The 13,794-nt window shown below is 42.6% G+C and overlaps 1 protein-coding gene across 3 annotated transcripts in view; it reads left to right on the top strand.

Annotated features, from left to right (window-relative positions):
- Nucleotides 1-13,794, top strand: part of INPP5F (inositol polyphosphate-5-phosphatase F) — a 1,146,251-nt gene that overhangs the window by 833,751 nt on the left and 298,706 nt on the right. For all 3 annotated transcript variants that reach the window (XM_078643924.1, XM_078643926.1, XM_078643927.1), the window contains one exon: nt 9,983-10,060. In XM_078643924.1, coding sequence (XP_078500050.1) covers nt 9,983-10,060 — 78 coding nt within the window. The remainder of the gene's footprint in view (nt 1-9,982; nt 10,061-13,794) is intronic.

A 13,794-nucleotide genomic window follows, 5' to 3' on the forward strand; every position in this document is an offset into this window, starting at 1 on the left:
CAATCACTATGCGAGTGTCTGCAGCGGAGGCGCCCGAAGCCGGGGAGCTTGTGGAAGACGACCACTGTCCAAAGCGGTACGACACTTATCGCTTGAAGAAGAAGACAACCCCAAAACGACGAAGACACCAGTCAATCGGTGGTAGTATTTGGAAGACTCATCCACAGAAGACGACGCAGAGGTCTATCTCATATCGTTTGCCAGTGACCTCAAAAGACGACCGAGACCACAACCTACGTGCGCCATTGAGATTGCAGGAACACCCGTAACTGCCCTCATTGACACGGGGGCATCTGTAAACATAATTGGTTGCCAGCAGTATAAACAACTGAAGCCACAACCAGCGTTAACCCCTTCAGATGTGAAAATCCTGACGTATGGTAGCGAGAAGCCGTTACCTTTCAAAGGGAAGATGATGGTGCAAGTCAAGTCGGACAATCACAAGGTCACCACAACGTTCCACGTAATAGACCGAGATGCAGACATCTTAGTAGGCAGCCACACGGCCGAAGATCTTGGGCTGGTGACGTTCGCCAACGCGGTCAAGACACTATGGACCAACGACATCCTCGAGTTGTTCCCACAACTCTTGAAAGGTCTTGGGAGCATGAAGATACAACCGGTGAAGCTACACATTGATAAGGCAGTGAAACTGGTTGCATTACGACACCATCGTATACCCTTTCATCTACGGCCGCTCGTGGAGCAAGAACTGCATAACCTAGAGCAGCAGGGAGTAACAGAGAAGGTCACGGTACTGACACCGTGGGTGTCACCTATGGTCATAGCTGAGAAACCAAAGCAGCCAGGGAAGATAAGACTCTGTATCGACATGCGCATGCCCAGTCAAGCAATAAAAAGGGAGAGACACCTTACACCAACGGTCGATGACATCCTGGCTGATCTCAACGCCTCCCGTGGTTTCCTAAGCGAAATCTCAATGCGGATTACCACCAGCTGAAGTTGGCGGAAGAAAGCAGATACATTACAACCTTCTCAACCCATCTGGGGCTACGCTGCTACAAGAGGTTGAATTTTGGTATTTCTTCGGCATCGGAGATATTCCAAAATGCAGTCGGAGAGGTGCTGTCAGAACTTCAGGGAGTCCTCAACGTCAGTGACGACATAATCATACATTCAGCAACTCTCGAGGATCATCTCCATTTGACATATAGTATGATAGGAAATATAGATGTTGTGTCAGATTGAATAGCTAGTGTAGTGCCTAGCAGGTCTGAAAACCATGCGCCTAGGTTTGCGCCAAGGTCTTTCATGGGTCTAGTGCCCGGTGTATGCCATATTGCATGTGCTTGTAAGTGCCTGCGTTTCTATGTGGACCAATTTGGGGTGAAGGTTAAGTACCATAATGTTCTATAGGTGACTAGAGTCTTGTCAGGAGGCCGTCCAGGACTCAGTTGCTCATATTGGTAACTCAGATGTGACTTTCCGGTGTGTAGTGTGTCCCCATGGTCCTACAACAAGAAACATACCCGTTAGGGCAATGAATTGCAGATACATTAATATGGCAATGTCGCAGGCATCAGTTATGTCGTACTTACATGATCAATGGTAACTGACATGAACAATTTATGAACCCTAGGGTCTGTAGTGATGATGTTTTTTAAACAACGGTGAGGATGTGGGAGGTGGAGGGCGGGAAGGGGGATAGGGGAATGGGAGGGTTTTATGAGGGTATCTACTAAGCAAACAGTATAACAAATCTACAAGTGACTGTACATTTCTTCGTCCTGGTTCAGGCCATTGGGGAACTTGGTACCAGCCAAGAGAATAAAGCGCGATTCACGTTTGCGGAGGGCGGCAATACGATTGCCTCCTCTCGGATTAGGGTTAACTGTGTATAGGCCAAAGAATTTGGCCCTGGTCCAATCACTTCCGTGTTCTTTAGCAAAGTGTCTCGCAGTACTGTAACTAAGATCCCCATTCGTTATGGCGCGACAATGTTCGAGGATGCGTTTCTTGACTGCAAAGGTGGTAGAAACAATGTACAAAAGGACACAAGGGCGTATGAAGGCATAAACTACATATTATGTATTGCACGTTATTATTTGCGGTATTTTCCATTTGGTCTTGGTTCTCTCTAAGATAGTTTCAGTGACATTGGTGCTGTGTCTACACGCTTTGCATTTTCCGCATTTGCGGAACCCCTTGTTCTGTTTGAGCCAATTCTGTTCTTTGGGGCGAAAGTGGCTTTGGACTAAGATGTCCCTTAATGATGTGTTCCTTTTGTATGTTATGGAGGGTCTCAATCCTATCTCATTCGTAGTATGGGATCCTATCTCAGGATATCCCACCTGTTTTTCAGGAGTTTCCGAATCTGATTTGATTGACCGCAAAACTTGGTGATGAACCTGGGGCTGACAGTCTTATCCTTTCTGGGAATTTCTGTATTAGGTCTTAGGATTTCCTCTCTCTGTTGTGACTCATCTCTGGTTTCAGCTTGGTGTAGGGCTTTTTTTAGAGTATCCCCTGTCTAGGAACCTAGCATTAATTTCTTTCTTGGCCTGAGTGTATGATTCCTCAGAGCTGCAATTGCGTTTCGCTCTGAGGAATTCACTGAAGGGTATGCCCCATCTAAAGCTCGTGGGTGGGAGCTGGCAGCATGGAGGATGGAATTTTCCAGCTGTGCTCTTTCTAAATAAGTTGGTACTTATTTTCCCTTTCTCCACTGTGAGTCTGAGGTCAAGGAATTCGACCGAGGTTTGGCTGTAGTGTCTTGTGAACCTTAGATTAACATTATTACAGTTCAAACAATCAATAAATTCGTTAGGATCTTTCTCAGTTCCCTTCCATATAAAAAATATGTCATCTATGTATCTTAGCCACTTTGATACATTATGGGCCCACTTTTCAGTTTGGTCATTCTAGAGCACTTGCTTCTCCCACCAGCCTACCATGAGGTTGGCGTAGCTGGGGGTGAAGCAAGTACCCATGGAAGTTCCCTGTAGTTGTTTGTAATACATATTCTCAAACATAAACACATTTTCCTTCAGATATAAGGAGATCATATCGAGTATCATGTTAGGGTGTTGTAAGTACATGGCTTGACGTTTTTTAAGGAAAAAACAACAGACTTTGAGCCCATCTTCATGTCGGATACTCGTGTAGAGTGCTTCTACATCTAAGCACACCAACCAATCAAAATTGTTCAATTTTATGTTCTGTATCTTCTGTAAAAAGTCAGTAGTGTCACGTAAATAAGATTTCAATTCTTTGACAAACGGGAATAAAAAGTGGTCCACATATGTACTAGTATTTTCAAACAGACTATTTTTGGATGAGACTATGGGTCTCCCTGGTGGTTCCCTTTCATTTTTGTGTACCTTTGATAGAAGATACAAAGTTGGTGTTGTCGGTGTATTGTTTTTAAGGAATTGTCTTTCGTCCCAAGATAACAGCTCTTGTTCATGCCATTGGTCGAGTTTCTCATGATATGAAGTTTTCAATGTGGTTAAGTACTTTTTATCCACCCTGCCATAGCATGTAGTGTCTTGTAATGGGCGATGTGCCTCCTTTATGTACATTTCGCGCGTCATAATGAACACGTTACCCCCCTTGCCTTAGGGTTTTACAACTATATTCTGATCTTTCTGTAACGTGTTTAGTGCCTCCCACTGCTCTTTACTGAAATTGCTCCGGCTAGTGTCTTTTCCTACTAATGTCAGCAAACCTTGGGCAACTAGATCACTAAATATGCCGATGTTGTCTCTTGGAAGTGTAGGGACAAATCTCGATTTGGCTCTAAAGCTGGTGAGTGGAGTTGCATCAGTGTCTGTGCCTAGAAGTGTCGTGATTTCAGATGTGTGAGAGGGGTCCTATGGGTAAGTTCTAATGGTGTTTGTTGTGCCAGATGTGTCATGGTCTGTAGTGCAGGGACATCCCCGATCACAATGCCTGCATTGTTAACACTGAATTGGTTGGTGTGCATAGATTTCTCATTTTTCTTACATGCATGAATTTTACATAATTTGAGTTTGTGTTCAAACTTGTATAAATCCATTCTGGCTTCAGCGTAGTCAAGCTTCTTATCAGGACATAATGACAGACCCAATTCAAGAACACCCTTTTCAACATCAGAGAGATTTTTATCACTGAGATTCATTACCATTAGCTTATGTGTGGCTTCTCCCATTATTGGTTCTTCGCTTTCTGCTGGCCTCTTGTTCCCATGCCAGTGGATCTGATGTTTTCGGCGCCTGATGTTCCTTTTGCGGTTTCTTCTGCATTTTCTTGTCTTTTCCCTTTGGGTCTCCCCCTGTTCAAATGTTCTTTTGCTTTTTGTATGACCAGGTGCTCCCTGGAAAAAGACTGCTGTTCTAGACTGGTAGAGGCGTTACTGTCCACTGATTGTTGATCTGAGCTGAGATCTGTTGTGGTGTCGTCTTTGCTTAGTTTGAGGGATTCCATTGCTTTTTCTTTTCTAAGATCAGTTCTTGCTCTGTCATATTTCCTTGCGAAGGCTAATATGCAGCTTGTTGCATAATCCCTTTAGTCTCTGACAAACTTCCGCTGTTTTCTAGCCACCACATCTTTCTCAAATTTCTTCATACTCTCTTCCACGGTTTTAACCGCTTTATCCACGTCTTGTTTTAAGTCATCCAAGACTTCCTGTATTAGTGTCAGCAGGGCTTTTTGCTCATCCCATGCATTCAAAATCAAGATCTCCATCATGCGTCTGGAGCATGCGGTTGTGTTTTCTACCCAATCTTGTAGCACTTTGGGTTTCGGTTTTGCAAGGGTTGGTGTAATAAAGATGCGAAGTCCCCTTGGTATTCGATTGTTTTCAAGGTAACTTTGTACGGAGGTGCCTCCCACCATCTGCTGATTTCTTTGCGGCGCAGACGTTCCAATGTATTCCTTTTTTGACGAAGGCTTGCCAGTGTCACTATATGCATATTGCACCCTGCTGACTGGGAGTCTCGCTGTGTGTTGATAAATATTCCTTTGGCAGATTCCTCACGCCCCCTCAGATATTCGGCTGCCATATTTCTTGATATTTCACCTAAGTGCCCGATGCGCACCTCTGCTTGTTCAGTCAGTCTCACGCTTTCAGCAACCTTGCTCGCGTGAACTCTGGATGGCCGCGCTGCAGTTACGTGCTTGCTGGGGACAGGTCAGGTGGAAATCGGAACGCTCCCCTCCTCTCCTGGTTCCCACTCGCTGATGCGCCACTCGGTATTCGGCCGTGGATGAGGCGAAAGCCTCCGCGGCACGTCATGCTCACCTGCTGGCTTGCTACCGGGTTGCTCTTTGTTGTTGGACCGGGATTGCGGGATCCACGGGAGTTGTACTGCATGCGCTGAAATCCATCCGGCGGGTACTCACTGCGACGAGGAATCCACATGAAAGGCGGACGGAAATGGAGTACCCTGCCAGTCGGGGCGTCGCCGGCGGACGCTGCCGCCAAAATATTGCAACGAAGGAAATCCGCTGGAACAGAGATCAGGCGAGCCCACAAACTGATAAAGCAGGTAAAGTAATTTAATTGGCAGCTAAGGACGACGTGTTTCGACTACAGCCGTAGTCTTTATCACATGACCCACTCCTCCATGTTACATCTTTTGAAGGGACAGTGTGATTACATCATCATAGACATAGAAAAAATGTTTTTTTGGTATGTTTAAAACGTCAATTTTTTTACATTTTTGTAAACAAAGTAAAAGTGCATTACAATACAGCGCATGATGATACATCTTTGCTGCAAAATTAGCTTGTTGTGAAGGTATTGAAATAAGACAGAGATTTGACATATAGTATGATAGGAAATATAGATGTAGTGTCAGATTGAATAGCTAGAGTAGTGCCTAGCAGGTCTGAAAACCATGCACCTAGGTTTGCGCCAATATATATATATATATATATATATATATATATATATATGAGGTACGTGGTGCTCCCGCGTCGAAGTATTCAGTAACAGCCGTTACTGTCGAACAAGAAAACAGGAGCAGCGAGACCCAGAAATGGTGCAAATGTTGTATTTTATTAAATGTTAGCCCAGCACCAGTCCGCCATGACGCGTTACGGCTAGAGATAGCCTTGATCACATGACAAGCGTCAAGAGGGCTGTTCACCTATTTAAAGTGCAACGTGCCATCACATGCAAAGGAAACAGAAAAAATACTATTGATGTTTCCAGGTTGTTAAACCTACAAAATCACGACATAAATGTCTAAATTGCACATGTATACAAGAAACTCATCACAAACAATAAATAAATAATGTGTGATATACATAATTGTCTTTCATCAAGAATACCATCATAATAAATTAGGCAACTATTTACAAGAGTCAACATGGCAACGGCTAAATCCAACTTTTAAAATGATATAAAAGCTAAAAGCCGATAAATAGTTATATACATCTAAAATATAACCATTAAAATCACCAAAACTCTGTACAAAACTTAAAGTAAATTAAGATTCCAATTGTCATGAACTCCTAATTCAGTGTAATAGAGCCCAAGTGGGCTGGTAGTCTTGCAGACCAATACCAGGTACTATACATGTGCAAAATTCGCAAATTTCTACAAACGCAGTGATGGTATAAAGTGCTCCCACAATTAGTGATATAAAGTGATTAGTGAAAATTAAAATGGTCATGGAGATTGAATTCATTAGGGAAAAGGTTAATAATCATCAGGTAAAATATCAAAAGGTCACACTGCAATAGAAAAAGGTTAAAACTTCATATAAGTAAAAATGCACGCTCTAAGTGGGCATAAGCAAAGATGCTCTTGATATTAAACATGGCAAAAGCTGAACATTAATGTCTAGAGATAGGTGTGGCAGTCCTCCCCAGTGTTAAGACCCTGTGGTGCCTTGGTATCTAATAGAATTATATACCGGGTCTCTAATTTCCGCAGAAGAGATTCCCTATCACCACCTCTCCGTTGGGGAGGAACACAATCTATCACAAAATATTTCAAAAGGGAAGCATCCTTTCCATGTTTGCTTTCAAAGTGCCTGGCTACCGGGTAAGTCACATCTGCGTGGGTGATTGCTCGCAGATGTTGTAATATCCGCTTGTGAACTTGTGGTCGAGTACTTCCCACATACCTCAACCCACAAGGGCATTCCAGGACGTAAACAACAAACTCTGATTTACAGTTTAGTTTCTGTTTGATTTTAATAGGAAAGGGAGAGAGAGGAGTAGTCACCTCTGTTTTGCTAATGCCATGTTTGCATGCTTTGCAACTCGAGCACCTCAAAAACCCTTTACTCCCACTTAGCCATGAGGCTTGAACTACCTCAGGGCTGCTGGACACAAGGCTATCCTGCATTGCCCGGGCTTTACGGTAGGTAATGCTAGGTTGTGGGCCCATTAGAGAACCAATGATAGGGTCGCTGGAGACCAGGAACCAGTTGTCCTTGACTATTTTATGAATACTTTTATGTTGACTGTTGTATGTCATAATTAGTCTAGTCTCCTCACCCACCCTGTTTGTCGTAGTTTTGGATCGGGAACTTCCTGCACCCAGGAGTATGGTTCTATCAATCATGTTGGCCCTAACCATGGCATTATCTATAATTTCTGGTTTATAGCCTCGTTCCAAAAAGCGTGCCTTGCAGAGGGATTGTGCCATCCGGCAATCATGCTCATTGCTGCTAATTCTCCGAATCCGCAGCATCTCCCCATAAGGGATGCTGCGAATCAGATGCGCAGGGTGTTGGCTCTCTGCGTGCAGCAATGTATTCCCTGCTGTAGGTTTGCGGTGTAGTCTAGTATGAAGTTTTCCTGCCTGTACAAACAACTCCACATCTAGGAAGACAATAGATGATCTGCTATGGGTACTAGTAAAGTGGATGTTGAAGTTGTTGGTGTTCAGTGAATCAATGAACTCAACGACCTCCACTTCAGTACCATCCCATACAATAAGTAGGTCATCTATATACCTTAACCAAAGTTTAACCTTAGCATTGACGGTGGAAGCATGTTGTTTCATCAGGACCTGCTCCTCCCAGTACCCCATATGGAGACAGGCGTAACTAGGAGAGAAGCAGGCCCCCATAGCCACTCCACGTGTCTGCAAAAAAAGTTGGTTGGCAAACAGAAAAATATTGTTTTCAAGACAAATTGTGATCATGTCAAATATCATTTTAGAATGTTCATGGAAACCAGGGTCTCTTTTGTCAAGGAAGTGTTGTGTGGCCTTCAAGCCGTCAATGTGGACAATGCTGGTGTACAATGAAGTCACATCCATGGATACCAAAACATAGTTAGGGCTCCATGCAAAGTCTTGTAATTTCCTCAACAGATCACTGGTATCCAAGATAAAAGAAGGTAGGCCTCTCACAAAGTCCTGTAGGAAAAAATCAATATACCTACTCATATTCTCCAACAGACTATTGCGAGCAGATATAATGGGCCTACCAGGAGGTTGTTTCAAGTCTTTATGTACCTTAGGGATGAAATATATAACTGGCATCACCGGATAATCCTTTTTGAGAAATTTGTATTCATCCATCGAGATTAAGCCCTTGCTTCTCCAAGCAGATAACTTAAGATAGATTGTGTTTCTTGTTTGCATAGCGTCCTGCACAGAGATACGTCTATAGCAATCCCTATCTATATATATATATATATATATATATACACATACATACACAGCATATAAGGGACTAGACGTCATGCTGGAAGTGAGTAGAATGGATGGGTTTGTAAAAAAAGTTTTGCAAAAGAGGCTGAGGGTTGTGTGCTTACATGAGTTAGTGTGTGTTTGTGTCTGCATTTGCATGTGAGGGTGTAGTATATGTGAGGGTGTAGTAATTCTCTTGGCGGTCACACTGACCTCTCCCTTGGAACTCAATCATGAGACTCACGTCGCAAACTAGGTCCACGGGTACACAAGAGTGTACCATTCTGGTTTTGCTCAAGTTGGGTGCCGTCCTGGTCAGGTAAACCTTCCAGTTCTCTGTAACAGCAGAAAAGGTAGCTGGGCTGGGAATGTTCTTGATATTGAGTGGGTCGCAGGGTGGGAATGTGTGGACCCTGTTTATCGTATATGTGTCCCTGAGCCTGGCCGACGACACTATTGCCTGTGGCACTGAAGTGTTGCTAGACTATCCTCACTGCCCTCTAAAACAGGCCAGACCATCAGTGAGGGAAGACTATATCTTGGTTATGAATCCGTCCCTTGACGTGCTCATTGCAACTTCCTTTAGCAGACCAAGAAAGCTCTCCAAGTGGGTGAGCTGACTGGGCCATATTGATACATAGCGTAAATGCAAAACTGAGAGAAGACAATACACTTTTTATTCGACACAGCATTTTATAGCCTTGTGTATAGATTATATTTTTATCCTGTCAACTGATTCCAGGAGGATAAATCAAGTCTGCATCATTCCTCGGGGACTCTTTGATCACTCTCCTAACGAATTAGTATTTCTTGGTGCAGACAAGGGCCTAAGAAAGAGTTTTTGGTGTTTGAATGCTTGGTGTCTTAAGACGACCAATTAGCTGAATTGCTCAGAGACGACATAACAGAATATTTTGATCTCAATATATCTTTGGTCCCCTTGGCATCGACCCTGTGGGAGATTTTCAAAACTGTCACCCCGGGTAAAGCTATATCCTATCTAAAGGGCAAAGCTAAAGATAGGCACCTAAAGGTTATTGAGCTATGGTAGCAGCAACAGAGACCTAGAATAGTGGTTAGGAGGACGATGGGCTTGGAGTGGAAGATGATGGCAGCCATGAAAGAAGTGTGTTCGCTGATGGAGGAATTCGGCACCATACAGTGTTTGGTGCCTTGATTTGAAATGATTTTAATGGAGTAATTGAATCTAGTCATGAACACATTTGGTAGAAGTACTCTACTGGTTGTGTCCCATCAAAATATTAGTTGAATCGAAATCATGGTATGTTTAGAAATGCTGAAGGAGGGGGGCTGACGTGCATGGTCATTAAGTGCAACACAATATCTTCAGCATTTGAAACTTTACTGGCTCTTTCATTTTTACAGTCGTGGAATGAAGTTTGAAAATGTCCAAACTCTAACTGATGCCATCAGCGATATCATCCAGGACATGAAATGGTGCTGGTAAGTAGTGTTAAGACAGTTTCTACCTACTGTTTCAGGTTTACAAGCAATAAAAGCAAACACATTGCAGCGCTCTATTACATTATTTTCACATTTTTAAAATTTGGCATGAATCCTGCCCTCATGATCTACATTGTACATCAATGTTCTAGACTATTCACAAGTAAAATCAAAGGAAAAAGTAAATTCCTAGCACGCTAACCACTAAGAGTGTTAATGACCTCAGAGGGGCTGTAATATTTTGCTTCTGTGGTGGGTTGGGGTAGGAGTTTAAATATGTGCATGTTTTAAGCATGTAGTTCCACTTGATTTTATTTTATTAACAGTTTGATATTGTGCCAATAAGGCAAAAACATTTCCTATACATACAGATCAAGAATACTCCATACTACTTGGAATCCCACTCACAAATGGCCTCTCTTGGGCAAGGAGCATTAAGAGGAATGTTACGCTTGAGGATGCAGAATATTTAAACTTGTATTTACTTTTGGGCACTAGAGAAAAATAATGTCACAAAGTTTAATGGGGGCAACAAAAGATGGTTTCAGCACTCTAAGAACAGTAAGAAAAATATCATTCCAGTATTGCATTCGAGGTTTTTTTAACTATTGACAACAAGAACATAAGATAGGAAGAAATCCAAAATGAGTCGATGTGTTTTCTTGTTCCAATTCTTTTCTCTTTTTTATTGTTTAATGGACTGAGCTGGGTGGTCAGAGTTAACCCAAAGTGCTAGGTTCAGCAGAGTAGACATGCTTGACACTATTTTGATGAACACTTTATACAATTCTATAAAATTTAGGTATGTATCTGGTTCACTATGATGCGTGTCCATCGCTGATTGCCCTCTCCTGCGCTTCTGATGCACAGTTTGCATTCACTTTACTATGAAGGTATACATTTTCAATAGTTATTGCTATTTTTAGCTGTGACCTGGAGTCTGCTTTAGCTGTGTGCCAGCCTCCTATAATCACCACAAATACTTATTATTATAAATAACTGTTGGGTTGGAAATGACTATCTTTTGTGTGGCATTCCCCCAGATTTTCTTTCATGACTATTGTTGTCGGCTGTAGAAATCTGCATACTTAACTCCTGCAAACCAGTAGGAACGTGATTGTGCTCTTCATTAAACCTGATGAGATTAGTATACTCCTGATTAGCCCATTTAATTTACTCATAGTCATAAGTCCCTAGAATGTGGTAGAAAGTGTACCTAGGGCCTGTAAAGTAAATGCTGCGAGTGGGCTGTAGCACTCCTTGTTCAACCCACTGCAGTTACACTATGAAACCTGTCTCTAGGTCTACCATTGTAGACTGGCTGTGCCGTTTTAAAACTGCTAATTCAACCGGTCAAAATAATCCCTTTTGACAGGTCTAAATCTTCCATTTAAATATAAATAAGTCATCCTAGAGTAGGCCATATTGTCCACATAGGGAGGAAGCATGGTATTTAAAAGTAGGTCAATCGAAGTTTAATGTTAAATATGTCCTTACAGTGAAAAGGCCATGAACGCTATTTTCACTGTAGCAGGGTTGGCTGTTGCATAGGAAAGCATTAAGACAGTATTACATTTAATAAATGTCATCTCTGGCTAGCAAACAGCTGCCAATCAAATTGTGGGATTTTTTGAAATATTTATAACAAGCCCAACTCACTGATGAAGTTAGATTCATTATAAATATTTTGGAAATGGGGCTTTAGAAAGTTACCTGTGTCCTGCCTGAACTCCATGGAAGCTAAATTTGCATTTTTCCCTCTCACTTGCAGTAATTATCATTTGAATAGGTGCAAATGAGGTGTGAACTTGCACCCGGAGGCAAACAATATGCTGACCTGAAGGGGCAGACATAACCCATCTGAACTTGACAGAATATTCAGGGTGGGGCTGTGAGGATCCTTTATGACATTAAAGTGTAAAATTCTGTTTCAGTGTCACATCCTGCTCGACATGTCTGCAGGGTTTTTTTATATGCAATTTAGGCACACTTCAAAAGGGCCTCTCTGCCTCAGTCAGATGTTAGCTAACACTTGGGCAGGGCCCTTTTTTTGTCCTCCTCCAGCCAGACTGACCCCAATCACAGTGGGCCTCTTTTTGAGATAAGTGTCAAGGCTGTTTGACAGGTGTACTGGCTTTAGATAAAACATTTGGGGCGTACTTCAAAGGAGAGAAACAGGATGCCAAAATAATTAATTTGTATCTACTGTTTGGTTGCAGAAAATCAGCTTTTGTTCTACAGGGACATCTGCCTCTGAGGTTGTTGTGAGTACAGGGCTGTTGTTATTCCCGCCCACTAGCCAATGCCAGGCATAAATGGGCATCTCCAGGCACCCATTTCAGAACACTCCTAGATCTGTGGAAGATCAGAAGACGGCTAAACCTGCTGGCTGATACCTGAGGAGAGCCAAGAAGACTGGGCTTGCTCTTCCTCTTGTACCCTGGGCAAAGAAGTGGACTACAAGAGTCATAAGATTGACCTCCAGCGGCACAATAGCTACAATAGGCATTTTCTTTAAACTTCCTAACTGACCAGTGAGAACTGGACCTTCACTGGACTCTCCATTGGCCTCTGTCTGCAACCCTGTGACTCTCTAATCACCTACCCTGAGAATTGTACTCCTGTGGTGATTTGGGACTTAAGGGACTAAAGTCAGAAGGTAAAATCTTTGACCCAGACAAACCTGGCTAGTGTGTACAATCCGGGCTCCATCGTCGTCAGAGTCATATTGCACCTAGGTCTTGTTCTAACTCAGCAATTGACTATCATTTGCACTTTGTGCTTCTTGGCCTCAGTCCTACTAAACTTTGTAAAAATTCATATCTATGGCTCCTGATATTGGATTTTTGTCATTTTAGTGTAATTGTATTTATTAAATTGTTCTCTCTTTTTCTGATTTGGTTTGGGAGTTTTATTGCTTTGCATTTCAACAGTATTACTATTTTAGTACTTCACAAATACTTTATACATTACCTCTAGATTAAGTCTGCCTGCTCTGTGCAATAACTACCTGTGGGTTGAGCTCAGGTTAATTTAGTGACTTTAACAGTTCACCCTGACAAGAAGTCTGATTCTTTCTTGAGCTGGGTACCTATCCGCCTCAACTAACAACCCAATCTCTTACAATAATTCATATGCATAGAGGAGCTTTATGATGCCATCCAGCAACCATTGCTCAGTTTGAGTCCTATTTTGAGGGTGGATCAGCTCACAGAACAGCATACGTAGATTTGTGTAATGGGTCAGCTCGCTTCAGGCCTTGACTTTGTTAGCAATGTCATTCACATTTTAGATCAGCCCTTAGGCAAGGTTTTCGATAATTTAAGTGTCAGACAGATTGAGTGCCGACATTGTGCTCTATTTTGTTTGCCTCCACATCAAAAGGGGTAGTACCAATAGAAAACAAGCATTGGCAAAACAAACCGGTCTTGTCTTTTAGACCGATTGGCTGTTTCAGTGGTTTTTAGACATAATGTACAGCATGGCTAAATAAGCAACAAAAAAAACCTATGACATAGCCGACTGCCCCATTTTGTTGATGCGTATGCCTACAAAATGATGTAGCCAGTTATTGCCCTTTTTATTTGTCAGTCAGGGTTGGATCAGCAAATGAAGAGAAACAGTATGTGAAAGCTTTTCTTTTTAAGTGCAGGTGGGGGGTGTAAGATAGACAGTGTCAGTGAGAGGAGCAACATGGATGGCGCAGGTGGGTGCGGGTTGGGGAAGCAATGCAA

Source organism: Lissotriton helveticus, chromosome 5_1 (assembly GCF_964261635.1).
Source record: "Lissotriton helveticus chromosome 5_1, aLisHel1.1, whole genome shotgun sequence".
In the NCBI taxonomy this organism is placed as follows: domain Eukaryota; kingdom Metazoa; phylum Chordata; class Amphibia; order Caudata; family Salamandridae; genus Lissotriton; species Lissotriton helveticus.